General features: G+C 38.0%; 1 protein-coding gene across 4 annotated transcripts in view; it reads left to right on the forward strand.

Moving 5' to 3' along the window:
• The window catches only part of si:ch211-45c16.2 (mitogen-activated protein kinase kinase kinase 13), a 60,405-nt gene that overhangs the window by 25,426 nt on the left and 15,033 nt on the right, over positions 1-19,946 (forward strand). For all 4 annotated transcript variants that reach the window (XM_056271376.1, XM_056271379.1, XM_056271377.1 and 1 more), the window contains exons 2-3: positions 4,756-4,874; positions 16,711-17,398. In XM_056271376.1, the coding sequence (XP_056127351.1) occupies positions 16,789-17,398 (610 nt within the window). In that variant the 5' untranslated portion in view covers positions 4,756-4,874; positions 16,711-16,788. The remainder of the gene's footprint in view (positions 1-4,755; positions 4,875-16,710; positions 17,399-19,946) is intronic.

The raw sequence follows: 19,946 nt of genomic DNA on the forward strand, positions 1-19,946 counted from the left end.
ACACTGGGCATGTGCGGACTCGTGTGAACAGTTGATTGCTCTATAAGAGTTTAACTGCACAATGGCTGCTAAAAAAGGACGACAAAGTCAGCAAAGCTTGCAGTTCCGTCTCCATGTTTTTGTTTACACTGTCGTCGAGGCTGCTCTGTTATTGTCGTGTTCTGGGAGCGGAACGGTCATATGATAGGGGCTTGTCCAATCATGGAAGGGTAATGATCCAGAAGACCCAATCAGGGAGAACGGCACGCACTAGTGTAAACGTAGCCTTAAAGTTACTTTTGATTACTTTATTTAATGTCTCTACCTGAAAACAACTTTTACTTGTCTTTAATAATGTTTTAAATGTATATTAGTAGGCTGGTAGTTTTCGCTGTGGTATTGAAAATAGAATAGAGAATTGTGAATTGTTGGTGTCATAACTGCCTGTTTTTGCTAAAACCGTTTAACGGCCGGTAAATATATATATATAAATGTATATGCACACACAGACTGTCATACAGCCTAGTCCTTGTCTTTTTGTTTGTGATGTTTCTGTTATATTGTGAAATCATGTCTGTAACCCAGATGCAATGGAGGAGAGCAGCTCAGTTTGTTTCTAAGCATGTTTATATAACCTCACGCTGGTCGCCAGAGGTTTAAATCAGCAGAGAGAGAGAACTGCTCATATAGACTATTAGAAGAGCTTCTTCAGCCGGTTGTAAAGATGGAGTATAACGCAAGACTGCTGCTGGTTTGTGTGTGTGTGTGTGTGTGTGTGTGTGTGTAGGCCGCAGCAGCTAATGGAAGTGCCAATGTAAAGTATTGATTATGTGTCAGAGCTTTAAGAGCGTGGGGGGGGAGGGAGAGAAAAGAGCTGGAAGTGCCAGTAATCTTGAGTCGTGTCGTGGCTGTGTCATTATAATGATGTGTGAGGGTCCGTCTCCTGTAATGTGCATCATCATCATCATCATCATCTTCATGGCTTGTAGTTCTGCTGTGGAGCATCAGCTGCTGGAGTCGCTCCTCTCGTGTCCTCTGTTGTCGCTCTGCGATCTCTGTCATCAGAACTGAGCTGAAGCATTTTCCCTGCTCCTCTTTTCTTTTAATCGAGTCAAGTTCTGGAAGTAAAAATCCCATTTATGTTCTCCATAGGGGAATTGATTTGAACGATAATTTATAAACCATTAAAGACAGACCTTCTGTGATCTATAAGGTTGTTAATCGATGGTATATGCTTTTGATGCAGCCATCAATCAATCTGTGTTATTTGAACAACAAAATTTAACAGTGGACTATCCTGGTTGGAAGACTTCATTACCCATGATTCTGCAGAGAAGTCTCTACCAATCAGAGAACCGTGGCAAAAGTACCTTCGAATTACCAAATGCTCTCAAACTTAAATATTTGTATTTATATGCATATTTTGCATGAAGAATGAATGGGAAAAACACTTAAAAAAAACATTTCTTACAAACTGATGAAGTTGTTGAGGCAAAGATAAACATTTGCAAAACATTACGCATGTAATATATCATCCATCCATCCATCCTTCGTTTTCAAAACATCCATCCATCGTTTTCAAAACATCCATCCATCGTTTTCAAAACATCCATCCATCGTTTTCAAAAAGTCCATCCATCCATCGTTTTCAAAAAGTCCATCCATCGTTTTCAAAAAGTCCATCCATCCATCGTTTTCAAAACATCCATCCATCGTTTTCAAAAAGTCCATCCATCGTTTTCAAAAAGTACATCCATCCATCCATCCATCTTTTTTTTAAAAAGTCCATCCGTCCGTCCATCCATCCATCGTTTTCAAAAAGTACATCCATCCATCCATCCTTTTTTTTTAAAGTCCATCCATCCATCGTTTTCAAAAAGTCCATCCATCCATCCATCATCCATCCTTTTTTTAAAAAGTCCATCCATCCATCGTTTTCAAAAAGTCCGTCCGTCCATCCATCGTTTTCAAAAAGTCCGTCCATCCATCCATCCATCGTTTTCAAAAAGTCCATCCATCCATCCATCCATCCATCCATCGTTTTCAAAAAGTACATCCATCCATCCATCATCCATCCTTTTTTTAAAAAGTCCATCCATCCATCCATCATCCATCCTTTTTTTAAAAAGTCCATCCATCCATCGTTTTCAAAAAGTCCGTCCGTCCATCCATCCATCTTTTTTTTTTAAAGTCCATCCGTCCATCCATCCATCCATCCATCGTTTTCAAAAAGTACATCCATCCATCCATCATCCATCCTTTTTTTTAAAAGTCCATCCATCCATCGTTTTCAAAAAGTCCATCCATCCATCCATCGTTTTCAAAAAGTCCATCCATCCATCCATCCATCGTTTTCAAAAAGTACATCCATCCATCCATCCATCTTTTTTTTTAAAAGTCCATCCGTCCGTCCATCCATCCATCGTTTTCAAAAAGTCCGTCCGTCCATCCATTCATCGTTTTCAAAAAGTACACAGTCTTGTTCCTTTGTCTTTCTGTATTTTCAAACTTTTTTTTGCTTCAAATCAAAGTTTGTAGTTGTAATTGTGGTTCTCCTCGTAGCTGATTGGTTTGGTTCATGGCTTATAACTTTTTAATGAAGACTTTAGAGAAAAAAAGAACACTTGGGATGTCAGCGTCTCTTTATCAAACACGTTTGGAGTGGGTCTGCGTGATGCCGGTTCCCCGGGGCTCTGAGTCTCCTGAGATCATGGGCCCTGCGGCGCTGTGACGTCGAACTGATGCACGGCATCACAGTGTGTGTGTGTGTGTGTATTCCTTCCGTCTCCGCAGTCTTTTTTTAGCCGGCTGCTGCATCAGTGTTATTATGACTCACCTCATACTCCCACAAACCACCAGCCGTATTTGCAGGATTTACACTCGCTGTTCTTAACAATCGCTCCCCCTGCAAAATGAATGAGTTTGTGTGAGTGTGTGTAGGAGGGGAGAGGTGGTGATTTGCCCACGGGTTTTCTGTTAAGATCCAATCTTCATCCAGTATGACCATCCTGTGCATGATCACACTTACAGTGAATTTGTGCGGTGGTAATGTAGACTCGTAGAGAGTTTGCTGTAAAGTTTGCTCTACGGTGTTTGCATTTGTTTTTATATTTGAAAACAAACATACATTGAAACAATTCACAAGCAAATGATTCCTATGAGACAGATCAAAAACATACAGAGTGAACAGTGTGGTCTGATTCAAGAAAACATGATTCTGGTGAACCGGTTCTTTTGATGCATCATTCAAAAAGATCTGATTTGAAACCGTTAGATGAATCTTTGCACTTAATCAGTCACAGATTCTACAGAATCAACACCTGAATCACTGTTAGATGAATTTTTGCACTGAATCAGTCACAGATTCTACCGAATCAACACCTGAATCACTGTTAGATGAATCATTGCACTGAATCAGTTACAGGCGCTACCGAATCAACACCTGAATCACTGTTAGATGAATCTTTGCACTGAATCAGTCACAGATTCTACCGAATCAACACCTGAATCACCGTTCGATGAATCTTTGCACTGAATCAGTTACAGGCGCTACCGAATCAACACCTGAATCACTGTTAGATGAATCTTTGCACTGAATCAGTTACAGACACTACCAAATCAACACCTGAATCACCGTTCGATGAATCTTTGCACTGAATCAGTCACAGATTCTACAGAATCAACACCTGAATCACTGTTAGATGAATTTTTGCACTGAATCAGTCACAGATTCTACCGAATCAACACCTGAATCACTGTTAGATGAATCATTGCACTGAATCAGTTACAGGCGCTACCGAATCAACACCTGAATCACTGTTAGATGAATCTTTGCACTGAATCAGTCACAGATTCTACCGAATCAACACCTGAATCACTGTTAGATGAATCATTGCACTGAATCAGTTACAGGCGCTACCGAATCAACACCTGAATCACTGTTAGATGAATCTTTGCACTGAATCAGTTACAGACACTACCAAATCAACACCTGAATCACCGTTCGATGAATCTTTGCACTGAATCAGTCACAGATTCTACCGAATCAACACCTGAATCACCGTTCGATGAATCTTTGCACTGAATCAGTCACAGATTCTACCGAATCAACACCTGAATCACCGTTCGATGAATCTTTGCACTGAATCAGTCACAGATTCTACCGAATCAACACCTGAATCACCGTTAGATGAATCTTTGCACTGAATCAGTCGCAGATTCTACCGAATCAACACCTGAATCACTTGCTGAAGTACAAGTTAACTTATTTGCAATGACGTCTGTCTTTAAACTAAGCCAGTTTTGTGTACTTGTGTTTCATGAATGTTAATCTGTTTCTACTAACTGATTGTTCACATGACAATGTGTGATATATATACATATATATGTGTATATATATATATTTGTAAATATTAAAAATGACTGTGCAACTAAATTTTTTTTTTCAATAAATGGATTTATTTACTAGAATTTTTTACTATAATATTTATTTATACAATAATAACCTATTTTTGTAGATGTGTGTGTTTATATAGAGCGAAGGGTGTTTATATTGCATGTTTATCAAAATATTAAAAAAAATTCCTCTGACTTACTGCTAAAAGAAAACTTCATTATGTATGTTATGCTGATATAAAATGATTGGCACCATGAGAAAAGCACTTGTTCCCACCATCCACCCCTGCTCCTGCTGAAGCTCCTCACTCGACGTCAGACTGCAGTAACTAACACATGTATTTAGGCCATTCATGTCCCTGTGTACTCTTATGATTTCAGCTCTGAGTAAACAGCAGCATTAGGATCCCAGAGGAGGAATAACTGTGCAGGCTCTGATCCGAAGCCGGAGTAAACCCAAAGCAGGATCAGCACAGCTCAGGACACGCATGCAGGGACAGGTAACGTGTGTGTGTGTGTGTAATAGATGCAGTGAATGTCAATGATTTCCATTTGAAGGCTCAGAATACTGGTGGATCATCATATTTTGATGAGCATTGACGTTTGCATTGACAGACAGTAGCAGTATTTGATATAAACATTGCAATGATTTTATTTTAACATTATGTTTCCTGAAGGCTGTGCCTTTGTACTATGAATGAAGCAGTTATATAGCACTTTTTCTGTTCTCTTTTTTGTTATTGGTGTGACTGTAATATAGTTTAATAGCATCTCTGATTTAAAATTCAGTAGCAAAAGCAGTGTTTGAGTTGGTAGGTTTGATTCAATTCAGTTCAAACTGTCTTTTTCAGTGAACTGATTCAGAGCTATGATTCATCAATTCATTTGCATCTTCAAAACTGGTCAATTCATTTATAAATAACATAACACCTTAGCTTACATTGTATTGAATATGAAACTTCATTGAGTGTTTTGTTGCAGTTTTGTTTATTAGTTTTGAACTATATCAATAATTTCCAGTAATTTCTTTAGTCAGAACTGTTCTGTTTTTTCCCCATCAGTACCTCATCTGTGGTCCGAGCAGATTACAGGTTTACCCTGCTATACCGTAGTAGATTACAGGTTTACCCTGCTATACCGTAGCAGATTACAGGTTTACCCTGCTATACCGTAGCAGATTACAGGTTTACCCTGCTATACCGCAGTAGATTACAGGTTTACCCTGCTATACCGTAGCAGATTACAGGTTTACCCTGCTATACCGTAGTAGATTACAGGTTTTCCCTGCTATACCGTAGCAGATTACAGGTTTACCCTGCTATACTGTAATAGATTACAGGTTTACCCTGCTATACCGTAGTAGATTACAGGTTTACCCTGCTATACCGTAGCAGATTACAGGTTTACCCTGCAATACCGTAGCAGATTACAGGTTTACCCTGCTATACCGTAGTAGATTTTAGGTTTACCCTGCTATACAGTAGTAGATTACAGGTTTACCCTGCTATACCGTAGTAGATTACAGGTTTACCCTGCTATACCGCAGTAGATTACAGGTTTACCCTGCTATACCGTAGTAGATTACAGGTTTACCCTGCTATACCGCAGTAGATTCTAGGTTTACCCTGCTATACAGTAGTAGATTACAGGTTTACCCTGCTATACCGTAGTAGATTACAGGTTTACCCTGCTATACCGTAGCAGATTCTAGGTTTACCCTGCTATACCGTAGCAGATTACAGGTTTACCCTGCTATACCGTATACCGTAGCAGATTACAGGTTTACCTTGCTATACAGTAGTAGATTACAGGTTTACCCTGCTATACTGTAGCAGATTACAGGTTTACCCTGCTATACCGTAGCAGATTACAGGTTTACCCTGCTATACCGTAGCAGATTACAGGTTTACCCTGCTATACCGTAGTAGATTACAGGTTTACCCTGCTATACCGTAGCAGATTACAGGTTTACCCTGCTATACCGCAGTAGATTCTAGGTTTACCCTGCTATACAGTAGTAGATTACAGGTTTACCCTGCTATACCGTAGTAGATTACAGGTTTACCCTGCTATACCGCAGTAGATTCTAGGTTTACCCTGCTATACCGTAGTAGATTACAGGTTTACCCTGCTATACCGTATACCGTAGCAGATTACAGGTTTACCTTGCTATACAGTAGTAGATTACAGGTTTACCCTGCTATACCGTAGTAGATTACAGGTTTACCATGCTATACCGTAGTAGATTACAGGTTTACCCTGCTATACCGTAGCAGATTACAGGTTTACCCTGCTATACCGTAGTAGATTACAGGTTTACCCTGCTATACCGTAGCAGATTACAGGTTTACCCTGCTATACCGTAGCAGATTACAGGTTTACCCTGCTATACCGTAGAAGATTACAGGTTTACCCTGCTATACCGTAGTAGATTACAGGTTTACCCTGCTATACCGTAGCAGATTACAGGTTTACCCTGCTATACCGTAGCAGATTGTATGGTAGTAGATTACATGTTTACCCTGCTATACCGTAGCAGATTACAGGTTTACCCTGCTATACCGTAGTAGATTACAGGTTTTCCCTGCTATACCGTAGCAGATTACAGGTTTACCCTGCTATACTGTAATAGATTACAGGTTTACCCTGCTATACCGTAGTAGATTACAGGTTTACCCTGCTATACCGTAGCAGATTACAGGTTTACCCTGCTATACCGTAGCAGATTACAGGTTTACCCTGCTATACCGTAGCAGATTACAGGTTTACCCTGCTATACCGTAGCAGATTACAGGTTTACCCTGCTATACCGTAGCAGATTACAGGTTTACCCTGCTATACCATAGTAGATTACAGGTTTACCCTGCTATACCGTAGTAGATTACAGGTTTACCCTGCTATACCGTAGCAGATTACAGGTTTACCCTGCTATACCGTAGCAGATTACAGGTTTACCCTGCTATACCGTAGTAGATTACAGGTTTACCCTGCTATACCGTAGCAGATTACAGGTTTACCCTGCTATACCGTAGCAGATTACAGGTTTACCCTGCTATACCGTAGTAGATTACAGGTTTACCCTGCTATACCGTAGCAGATTACAGGTTTACCCTGCTATACCGTAGCAGATTACAGGTTTACCCTGCTATACCGTAGCAGATTACAGGTTTACCCTGCTATACCGTAGTAGATTACAGGTTTACCCTGCTATACCCTGCTATACCGTAGCAGATTACAGGTTTACCCTGCTATACCGTAGCAGATTACAGGTTTACCCTGCTATACCGTAGTAGATTACAGGTTTACCCTGCTATACCGTAGCAGATTACAGGTTTACCCTGCTATACCGTAGCAGATTACAGGTTTACCCTGCTATACCGTAGCAGATTACAGGTTTACCCTGCTATACCGTAGTAGATTACAGGTTTACCCTGCTATACCGTAGTAGATTACAGGTTTACCCTGCTATACCGTATACCGTAGCAGATTACAGGTTTACCCTGCTATACCGTAGTAGATTACAGGTTTACCCTGCTATACTGTAGCAGATTACAGGTTTACCCTGCTATACCGTAGTAGATTACAGGTTTACCCTGCTATACTGTAGTAGATTACAGGTTTACCCTGCTATACTGTAGCAGATTACAGGTTTACCCTGCTATACCGTAGTAGATTACAGGTTTACCCTGCTATACCGTAGTAGATTACAGGTTTACCCTGCTATACCGTAGCAGATTACAGGTTTACCCTGCTATACCGTAGCAGATTACAGGTTTACCCTGCTATACCGTAGTAGATTACAGGTTTACCCTGCTATACCGTAGCAGATTACAGGTTTACCCTGCTATACCGTAGCAGATTACAGGTTTACCCTGCTATACCGTAGCAGATTACAGGTTTACCCTGCTATACCGTAGTAGATTACAGGTTTACCCTGCTATACCGTAGTAGATTACAGGTTTACCCTGCTATACCGTATACCGTAGCAGATTACAGGTTTACCCTGCTATACCGTAGTAGATTACAGGTTTACCCTGCTATACTGTAGCAGATTACAGGTTTACCCTGCTATACCGTAGTAGATTACAGGTTTACCCTGCTATACTGTAGTAGATTACAGGTTTACCCTGCTATACTGTAGCAGATTACAGGTTTACCCTGCTATACCGTAGTAGATTACAGGTTTACCCTGCTATACCGTAGTAGATTACAGGTTTACCCTGCTATACCGTAGTAGAGCATGTTACTAAAGCAGCTTTCCTATCAACTTGTGCGCCAACCCACAAATCAGGAGAATGTCCATGTCTTTGTAGTATGAGGGACTTTCCATGTTGGCAATGTTTGGAATAGCACACCACACTAGCTATGTGTCCCTCTAAAGTTGTGAATTTAATTTGTTTGCAAAATTGGAATATATAACATTTGCAAATAAAGCAGCGATTCCATCCCATGCGTTCAAGAGAACAAAATCATCACTTCCTGGGAAATTTACTAAAAATAAAAGTTGCTGCAATCAGGCTCTAATGAAATCTTATTCTAAAGTGTTAACAACAGATGTATTAAATAATATTTAGCATTAATAAAATTATAGTTCATATATACTGTAAATATAAAAAAAATTAAAACTAAAAGCAAATTAAATGCATAAATGACAAAACGTGAATTAAGTAACGTGACAGCATTGTGGCATACTATAGTTGTTCTGTTGCATTGTACATACTTTTCATATTAAAAATAATAATTTGCAGTATTCAGTAAATATTTAGCAGTATGCTTGTTTTCTTTTCCAAACTGAGCCTGGAAAGATCCTCGCTTTTTAGACCTCTGAGAAGAAAGCCATGAGATAATACGTAATGAGTCAATCCTGAGCATTTTCATCCAGAACAAACATTCCTGACAGTAACTCTGGACGACAGATTTCAGCTGGACTGAATCTCCGGCAGGAACAAGAGAAAATTCAGGCCACCTACTTTTGAAAAAATATAACGGGATAATATTCCAAAGTGAAGAGGGAATTTTTAAGCCAATTAATTTTAAAAGTGTTGTTTAAGGAAGTAAAATCTAAAAAAAAATCCAATCCCCCCCTTTTTTAATGAACACAAAAAAGCATTTTATTAATAATCTTGTGTTGTTTTATAGTAATAAAAAAAACATCCTTAAAATAAGACGCATTTACTTCAGGCAACATTTTCGTTCTTTTTTAAAGCATAAATCTAATAACATCTAGTGGTTTATTATTCAATCAAGAAACATTTGCAAATGGAAAAAGAAAAAAAACGTTGAAAACAAATCTTAATTTTGCTTTAAAATTTAATAAATGTATTAAATAAAATTTTGCATTAATACCATTATAAAGTTCATACACTGTAATTAATCAGAAATTGAAAACCACAAGCAAAGTAAATGCATGCATTTTAAAATTGACTGTATTTTTGTATTATATTACAATACAAGACATCCCTACATCAGCGTAATCGGTTTTTGCCATTTAAAAAGCTTGATAATTGTCTGAAAGCCTCAACTCAATTCCACTGCTCATTGAGACGTGATGATGTCCTGTGGGATGTTGATGCTCAGGTGCCGCTCACAGTCCGTCTGCTGAACTCTGAGCTCTGCATTGTTCCCTGTGATTGATTGGCCTCTCACATCTGTCAGTCATGAGCTCTCAGCGTGTGATTGGACGAGGCTCAGTAAACCGGCTCTTTGTTGTATGAGCAGCTGTTCTCTGAGTGGAGGCCCTCACGACCCCCGACATACACCATCATAGTGGAGAGTGTGTTTGAGGCCATTTAAAATCACGTTTTCACCGACACATTGACATTACCTGTTACAGATCATAAGTTCATTGTGTTTAGAGCAGAGGTTTAAGTATGCAAGTATTAATGCCGTTTTGTAAACAAACTAAAATGTCCAAATTTAACAATATGATTTCATAACATTTTTTTAATCATTTCTTGACAGGTTTGTGAGATTCAGCCTCACACACACATCTGTGAACTCTTAATTCCTATCGTGTGTGTGTGTGTGTGGTGTTTATGAATCTCTGCACACTACATTGTTTTGTTTGTGGAGGATGCATACTTGTTGTTTTAGGCCTGTTGATGGATATGATCTTTACATAAGAGTTCACAGTGGTGCGGTGCAAGGGAATATCAGTGTGCTTGTGCCCTAAGCCTGTGTGTGTGTGTGTGTGTGTCATCCGGCTGTGGCACAGAGCAGATTGTGCATCCTCTTGTATCAGTGGGATTATTTGCTTGTCAGATGTGGGGGATCTGGGTGTGTGTCTGTTGACCATCGACAGGAACCTGATCCTCCAGCCCCACCAGCTGTCCCGTCCCAGCATCTCTTATGTGTGTGTGTGTGTGTGTGTGTGTGTGTGTGTGTGTGTGTGTGTGTGTGTGTGTGTGTGTGTGTGTGTGTGTGTGTGTGTGTGTGTGTGTGTGTGTGTGTGTGTGTGTGTGTGTGTGTGTGTGTGTGTGTGTGTGTGTGTGTGTGTGTGTGTGTGTGTGTGTGTGTGTGTGACCCAATCATTTCTTTTCGTCCTGCTGAGGAACATTATTTCTTTCGGCAGTGGGATGGGGATTATAAGGAATGCAAGTTCTTTATTTTATTTTATTAAATTTGTATCATGGAATATTGTAAATTTGTAATGGAATTCAAAATTGTTAGTATTATCATATTATTATGTTTGTAATGTAATATTAATACATTATGTTCTTGTGCTTAATAAAATTTACAATACTAAACAAAAATATTATTTCTGGTAACATGGAATTTAACTGATTATTATTTTATTATTACATATTTTATGTAAAAATATTAAAGTATATTTGTATACATACATTTATAATTATTATTTTTGGTTACATGGAATTTAACACATTATTAGTAGTTGTAAAGTAGCATGGTTTTTATTTAATATTAACATTAATAACATTTGGAATTTAACATTATTATTATGTTTTTAGTGTAATATTATAACATTATGTTCTTATAGTTAATACAATTATACAGTACTAAAGAAAATATTTCTTATTATATAATTAATATGTATATATATATATATAATTTTTACTATTTAATGTCTTAATGCATGTTTCTGTAAGGTCTTAATGCTTGTAATCTTTTTAGCAAAACAGTAACTTGTCAGCATTGACTTCAAATGTTAATTTTTTTACGTTTTGTTTGTTCATTTTTAAAAAACTAAACAGAGCTGTACCACTAATTACAAGAACTATTAAGAATATGTTATTTAAAGACAATCACAGTTTCTGTTCTGTGTTGACTTATTTCCAATTGAAATAAATGTACACTTTAGTTGTCAAGATCAATCAGAGTAATTGGGGGAGGAGCATTCTCATTTATAGAGAGCATGTGATTGGACAAATATTTGAGCGTGTGATGAATCCGTGTTTCTGGAACAAACCGGTTCCTGGTTCAGCAGTGATGACGGACCCGTGTGTATCGAGACGCTCTCCGCTGAGCCCAGTCGACGGATTAGTGGATTAAAGGTCTTGTTAAATCTCTCTCGTTCTTTGTCTTCCTGTACGTCTCTCTCTTTGTCTGTCTTTTTCATTTTCTCTCTATATTGCTCGTCAGAAATCTCAGTTTGTTGCTCGTCTAATACTAGAAAGAAACATACTTTAATACGGTTATTTTTATGAATATCAAGCTCATTAATAACAGCAGCTTGGTTAGTTATCTAATTGGACAGGAACTGCATTGATAAGACCCAGATATTATTTATATCACCCAAACCCATGAATAATTCACAGCACTTCAGATTGATGTTGACTGGACCAGACCGGACCGGACTGGACTGTAGATATAGAAGCAGAACTAAACTGTTGTCATGCAGTCTCCACGTGTCAATGCATTTTGGCAGGACTTGTGTTTCTTTCCCCTCCAGACTGTAACTCTGAGCCGGAGTGGAATTACACACACACACACACACACACACACACACGCGCGCTCACAGGTTTGAGGGTTACCTGAGCAAACGCTCTCTGGTTTCCTGCTGCACTCTCGGCACACGTGATGCATTATTGATGCTCTTCTGCTGCATCTCTATCACAGCCACTCACCGGATCATCTTACACTCGTACATACACCAAACCCCACCGTATAGTGGGCATGCAAGATATGTTGCACAATATCAGACATTTTATTTATTTATTTGTAGTTTTAAGATTTTATTCATTTATTTATTGTATTATTAATAATAATAATAATCTTTTTTTTCTCTTCTTTTTTTTTGGTTGTTGTTGTTCATTTATTTATTGTATTAGTATTAGATTTTTGTTTTTATTTATTTGTTTGTTTTTAATTTTGCTTTTATCTTTTTATTATACTTTTTTGTTTTTGATTTATTTGTTTATTTTTTGTTATTTGTTTATTTTTTGTATTATCAATTATCTTTTTGTTTTTGCAATATTATTATTTTTTGTTTTTATTATTGTTATTTATTTATTGTATTTATTTTTATTTGTCTATTTTTTTATATTTTTTATTGCAATATTATTTTTTGTTTTTATTATTGTTATTATTTATTGTATTTTTTATTTGTTATTTTTTATTTGTCTATTTCGTATTTATTGTATTGTTGTTGTTATTTTTTGTTTTTATTTCTAGTCATTTATTATTTATTTAAAATAAATAATTATTCATCTTACATACTGTACACTATAGTGGAATGATGTCACCGTCCCACAGGTGGGACGTTTGCCATTATATTTTTAAAACAATAATATCTTAGTAAAAACCTTAAGTAATATTGACAAACTATATATCATTTGAAAGCTTACAATCTCTAGTTTCCATATTTGGTGACTGATTTTCAAAATAAATTACAGAGGAGCCATAATTTATCAATTTGCAACAAGAATATTTCCATACTCCTAAGGCGTGTTCAGACCTTTATTTTGAAATAGTGATGAACATGAAAAATCATGAAAAAATGGTAGAAACCTCAGTTTGTTTTCATGCCAAGAGTTCAAAAGATAGCATCCATTCAATTATTTTAGAAAAAAAGGTCTGAAAATGTTTAAAATATAAAGAAAAAATAAATAAATTCACCATTTGTGATGTGGCAGCGAGCTATAACGCACATACGTGTTCTTTGTATGTGTTTCTTAGAAGTTGAATTCATATCAAAATCTGCCAAACTTCTCATACTACTTCTGAATAGGATGTCAACTTCCTAAATTGTATGAAAATCGTGGAAATAATGGTTCGTATCACTCAAAACACATATGGAAATGGAGGCGCCCTTATATGGGCAGTAATGGTTGTGCCCTAGTGAAAAAGTTTGGTGCGCCCAAACAAAATCTCACTGAAAGCTCATTTTTTTTGAGATATCAACCTAAAATTTGAAACACAACTTGTTCAGATTTTTGGCTTTGATTTTTCTGCAGTTTTAGAGTAGCCCAGGTTTTGAAAATATATATTTTATATAAAATATGAATAATTATTTTTTTTACATTGTACATTTCCATAAACTCAAACTTCTATAACTTTTTTTCTTTTTCACTTTCTTAATTCTACAAAAATCTGCCAAATGTCTTCTTTAAAACAAGACCAATCTTACGTCTATATTCCAAAGCATTCTTGAATTACAACCATTTAAGTTCGAAATGTGCATTTTCATGTAATTTTCAAAAAAGTGGGGTGACACTTAACAGGTTAAATTCATTTACAACCTTTTTATTTTTCTTCTTACAAAGTATTGTGGATGTTTAATATCAGCATTTCTCTGTTGTCATCCTCAGCAGTCTTCACTGAGAGCTCAGATTGATATTTTGGCTAAACAGTGTTACTGTGAACATGTAAAACTGCTGGCGGGTTGGGATGAGCTGATTATAATGAGCTGACTGAGCGCGAGAAGAGTTTCTCCTGTTTCTCATTAATCTGCTTTATCTGATCCTGAGCTTTCCTTCTAATCAGAATTGGACAAGCGCTGCACGGGTCCTGATCCGATTGCAGCGTCCGGTTGCCGTTTCTCTCCTCTGACCCTCGCTCTGATGGACTCTGACTCGCGCTGTTCTTTTGGGGTTTCATGACAGGTTTTTGAAGATACTTTGGCTCTCTGTGTGTTTCATCCATTAATGCAGAATTCAGGGTTTGTCAGGCAATGATTGGATAAACAGAGCTGTTCTTTTCCCAGGTCATGTGTCTGTCTTTTATTTGAGTTTTGCTTTGGTAACTAAGAGTAACGGGTCAGTTTGTTTGGCTATAATGATCAATAGTGGCTGAGAATACAGCAGCTGTCAGAGGTGGATGTGTGTGTGTGTGTTACCCATAATCCTCAGTAAACCCTTTTCTCAGTCTAAGTTTTAAGCAGGAGTTGCAATATAGAACGTTTTATTATACGTTTTGTTTTACATGGTTTCTATGCCTACAGTCACATTACATTAAACATGACGTGTCTTCTGATTGGCTGTGATTGTGTCAAGAGGACAGACAGACTTTCTTTTGGCTAGAAACTTGCTTTGGACACGAGAAGAACAGCAATATTGCAGTAAACAATAAGCTGTAATCTGCACACTATATTTATGTACATAATAAAGTGGCTGGTGAGTGTGTGTGTATGTAATTATGCATGCGTGTGTGTGTGTGTGTGTGTGGACGAGGGAGACGCATTCCCGTTTACACCTGGTGTTTTAATCCGTCTCTTTTGTCAAAATGCCGCTTTAGACCCCGTTTACACCTGTATTTAGCGTCGTCCGTTTGTGATCCGATCGACCGAAACGCATCTTAATACCAGGTGTAAACGGGGCCATAGAGGTCGCTGACCTCTGTTTCAGACACTAATGCAACCAAAATGATTCCTGTTTTGGGAGAGTTGGTCTTGCGTAACTACAGCAGCAGATTATCGTGTGTGTGTGTGTGTGTGTGTGTGAGTGAGTGATGGTGGGCTGCGAGCGATGTGTGCCAGATGTTTCTCTCTCAGAGCTTCTAATACTCATTCTGCTTTAATCTCAGAGCTGCACTAACACAGTCGATCAACAGAGGCCGGATCACAACCACGGCTTCCCGGAATCTCTCTCTCTTTAAAGAGATAATCATCATTAATGCAAATGCCTCCAATCCCTCTCTCCCGCTGTGTGCGGAACAAAATTTGGAAATTAAAATGATCAACTGTTTCAGTCTGTATTTAGCAGTCAGAGCTGTAGTTGCTGTTTAAAACGTTTACTTATATTTCACAAATTCATTACACACACATCTGTAGGTGTCTTAATGTATCTGAATTCTAATGCAGAATCGCATGCATGCTTCACAGAAGGTTATCCCAGACAAAATCCATAATAAAACATTTATTTATTTATAGAAAAGAGGAAGAAATTAATATTTTTATTCAGCAAGGATGCATTAAAATTGATCGAATATGACATTTATAATGTTACAAAATTGTACAACTTTAGAAATGTCCTATGCACTCGATCTCTCGATGTGTGTGGGTTATTTTCAGTGTCTTATTTAATGCACCAGTTTTAAAAACAGTTTGTTTAACCCTCTGGGGTTGTTCGGCCCAAATGGACCCGAAGCATTTAAATAATTTTTTTTTTTAAATCATAGCTTTATCGGAATGGTCCGAAATTTGGTGACTTTGTTGGTACTTGGTATATGAACACCCAAAAAAATTAGGGACAGGATTTGAATAGTCTAAGTGGTTGTAAAAAAAATAGTCACACTCAGGACCTTCGGGTCCAAATTGACCCGCATAGGAAATGAATGGGAAATTGGCAAAAATGTGAAAATACAGAGTTTTTTTGTGCGTACAATCTACAAATCAGCCACGATCCAGAAAAAAAGCACACAACAGTGAAGGGGTGAATCTATAAAACATCAAGAGTGCAAAACAGACACATCCACACACACACAAACACACTTTTATACACATACACACTAATAAATTCAGATTACATATGGGTTTTGAATTTTTAAAATGCTCAGTTTGTCCACCATTTCAAAAATTGCTTTCATGAGGCCTAGGCTTGACTCAAAAATGAAATACAGCTTTAAAAACATTTTAAAATTTAAAAAAAAAAATATATATATATTATATTCAATGGGGAAAAAATGGGTCATAATTATTGCATTAATATTAATTATAAATAATTTTTATTTTTGAAATTATCTCAAAACACCAAAAAAGAAAAGAAAAAATATTATAAAAAACAAGTAAAAAAAAAAAATTTCTTTTTTTAAATATGAATCCTGCCCTTTGGGTCCATTTGGACCCGAACACCCCAAGTGTGACTGTTAAACGAACAACCCCAGAGGGTTAAAGTAAAAAAAATGTCCTGACACGCTTCACTCTCTGTCTTCCTCCTGCAGGTGTGTCATAAACCCAAACAGAAGTCATCCGAAACGCCTCGCCGCTCATTTCCCGTCGGGTGAGGAGGGTGTCTGCCCATGCACGGCACCATGGGAAGCTCCCCGGAGGTGCTGTCCTGGACATCGTGTCCCAGTCTGCTAGTGGGGAAGCTGAAGGAAGAGCTCAAGCTCACGGTCGTCGGAGACTCAATCAAGAAAACCAGCAGCAACATTTCTCCTCAGGCTCTTCTGCCTCCTCCACCTTCTCCTCCACAGATCATCTCAGACCTCGCTCCTCCCACAACTCTTCCCGTTCCTCTTCAGCAGCTCTCAATCCCGTGCAGAGACGAGGAACCAGGCGGGATCAGTCCTCCGTGCACCGCTCTCAGCGAGGACTCCACGCGGGAACAGGGACACTTCGAAAACAGCGTGCTTCAGCTGCAGGAGCACGAGGAGGCCGAGTCTCCGGGGTCCTGCGGTCAGGGAGGCTGTGGAAGCGGCGGAGAGGAGAAGAACGAGGAGAGCGGGTGTCCGGTGGAGCACAGCGGGAACGGCACGCACCACCTCCCGCATGACGACATCAAACTGCACTTTCATAGAGCCGGGCCGGTGAACGGAGGGTTCCTGGAGGGGCTGTTTGGATGTTTGAGACCCGTGTGGAATATCATCGGGAAGACTTACTCGACTGAGTACAAACTTCAGCAGCAAGGTTAGTGGCGAGTACGTTCAGGGCTTGATTTTATTTTCCTGCCCTTCCAAAAAAACCATCATGCTCATATTGTGAAAGAATGGTTTGGAGGGAGCAAAAGGAATCATTTTCACACATGAATTTGTAACATACCATCTTAAATTCCAAAAGAACGAAATCACTTTAAAGATGTAGGGCATCGGTTCCCAACAGGGGGGTCGTGTCCCACATCAGCGAGCTCTGTGGGGGGTCGCGTCATATTTTGAAAGGTTTGAGCAATGAGCATCAAATAAAAGTCCTTAAAGTCCCCATGAATTCAAAATTGACCATACTTACTTTGTTTGCCTAAATTGATCGTTTTGTGGTGAACAATTCATCCATGCAAGTCAATCCACACAAAAAAAATTTTGGCTTCGTAATCTTTAATCAAAATCTGAAATTTCCCCTCCCCTCTGCGTTGGAGGACCTTCCCTGATGACGTAGGTTTGACGGTTTGGGCGTCGTCTTAACATCCGTAACCACGCCCCTCCAACTGACAGTAGACAGGCTGAATGAAAACACCTACTTTTCTAGATCCAACCAGGTGCTAGTTGGAAAAAAAAGCCACGCCCACTATTTTGCCTCATTTAGTATTCCGTTTCTCTCGGAAATACGTCACAACACTGGAGAAAAGTCGTTTGCAACTTCCGGTTCACGGGGACTTTAACTTTTTTCTGTTCAAAATGTACAAAATGTATATAATGAGCGAGTTCATCATGAATCCATTTTCCAATCCGTGTTTTTGTCTTATCCTGAACCACTATGGCACACCTATAATAAATGTTTACATTGGGACTATTTTACACTGGTTCGGATCGCTGGTGCTGCGGAGTAGCCCAGTGCCTGCGTGACTCGTCATAGACGTACACTGAGAGAAGTAGTTCCGGCTACAATGTTCTTCCGAAAGACGCATTATTCTGTTAATAAACGCAAGTTTATTATCGCTCGCTATAGCGCCTAAAGCGTAAAACAAATAAAGCCTCACATTGATAAAGCCTCACAAATAACATGCAAGTATTAAGGCCCCAGACAACAGTCATTTAGTAATAGCCTTTATTCTTTCTTTTTTTTTACCTGCACACCAGTGTGAATATTTTTGTTTTTGCATTTCAAATAGGGCCGATATATAGGCTTCTCCTAGGCTTACGTTTTTAATCCTCTGGGGTTCTTCGGGTCAAAAAAGACCCGAAGCGTTTAAATAAAAAAATTTAAAAAATCGTAGCTTCATCGGAATGGTCCAAAACTTGGTGACTTTTTTGGTACTTGGTATATGAACACCCAAAAAAATTGGGGACAGGATTTGAAAAGTCTAAGTGGTCGTAAACAAAATAGTCACACTCAGGACCTTCGGGTCAAAAATGACCCCCATAGGAAATGAATGGGAAATTGGCAAAAATATGAAAATACAGAGTTTTTTTGTGCATACAATCTACCAAACAGCCAGGATGCAGAAAAAAAGCACACAACAGTGAAGGGGTGAATCTCTTAAAACAATGGGTGACAAAATGTTTTTTATTTGTTCTTTTTATAATGCAATGTTCAGGTTTGAATGTATTATAAAGTAAAACTGCCACTTCAAATTACCATTTAAACCAACCAAATTTTTTTTTTTTTTTTTTTTTTTTTTAAATGACAAAAATAGTCTTTGAGAATCTGTTATTATATTTTCAAATCAACAACCTGAAAAAAATTAAACAATATGTGAAAAAATCACTAGAGTGTTTCTACCATAGGTTTCTACAGAGAGCTGTAAATACACTAGTGGTAAAAATGTGCTATTGCGTGATAAAAATGCTCAGTGTGTCCACCAGATGGCTCCGATCTCATTTCAAAAATTGCTTTCATGAGGCCTAGACTTGACTCTAAAATGAAATACAGCTTTAATAAAAAAAATGTTTTTATTATATATTTATATAAATTTTCTATTATATTCAATGGGAAAAAATGGGTCTTAATTATTGCATAAATATTAATTATAAATCATAAAATTATCTCAAAACACCAAAAAAGAAAAGAAAAAATATTATTGAACAAAAATATATTTCATTGATTTTACTCAAATAAAATGTATCTTAATGCCGCCCTCCGGGTCATTTTTGACCCGAAGGTCCTGAGTGTGAGTCTAAAATGAAGAACCCCAGAGGGTTAAATTACAAAGGGCGTACTGATGTTTTTGTTATTGTATTTTCAATATTATAGGCTATTATTTGTGCATAAACATACCGTTTGTTTGAAAAAAAAATAAAAAATTTGTCATGCTTGCTGCAAGCTTACAAGAGCGATAATATCATTAAATGTGAAGGGGGGCCCTAAAATATTTTCTTGGGAAAAAGGGGGTCTCTTTCTTGGGAGTTTTTGCAGTGATTATATTTAAGTGCCACACAAGTAACAACAAACGTATTCACCCTCCACAACAGCACCCGTATATACAAATCAGTTTAAAAGTTTGCGTGATAGAAAAACCTGAGTTTCCAAGTTATAAGCCTCCAATGTTGTAATGAGTCCAGCGTTCTCAGAGTCAATGACGCCA

This window comes from Rhinichthys klamathensis, unplaced genomic scaffold (assembly GCF_029890125.1).
Source record: "Rhinichthys klamathensis goyatoka isolate OS25496 unplaced genomic scaffold, OSU_Roscu_1.1 h1tg000318l_1, whole genome shotgun sequence".
NCBI classification, from domain to species: Eukaryota; Metazoa; Chordata; class Actinopteri; order Cypriniformes; family Leuciscidae; genus Rhinichthys; species Rhinichthys klamathensis.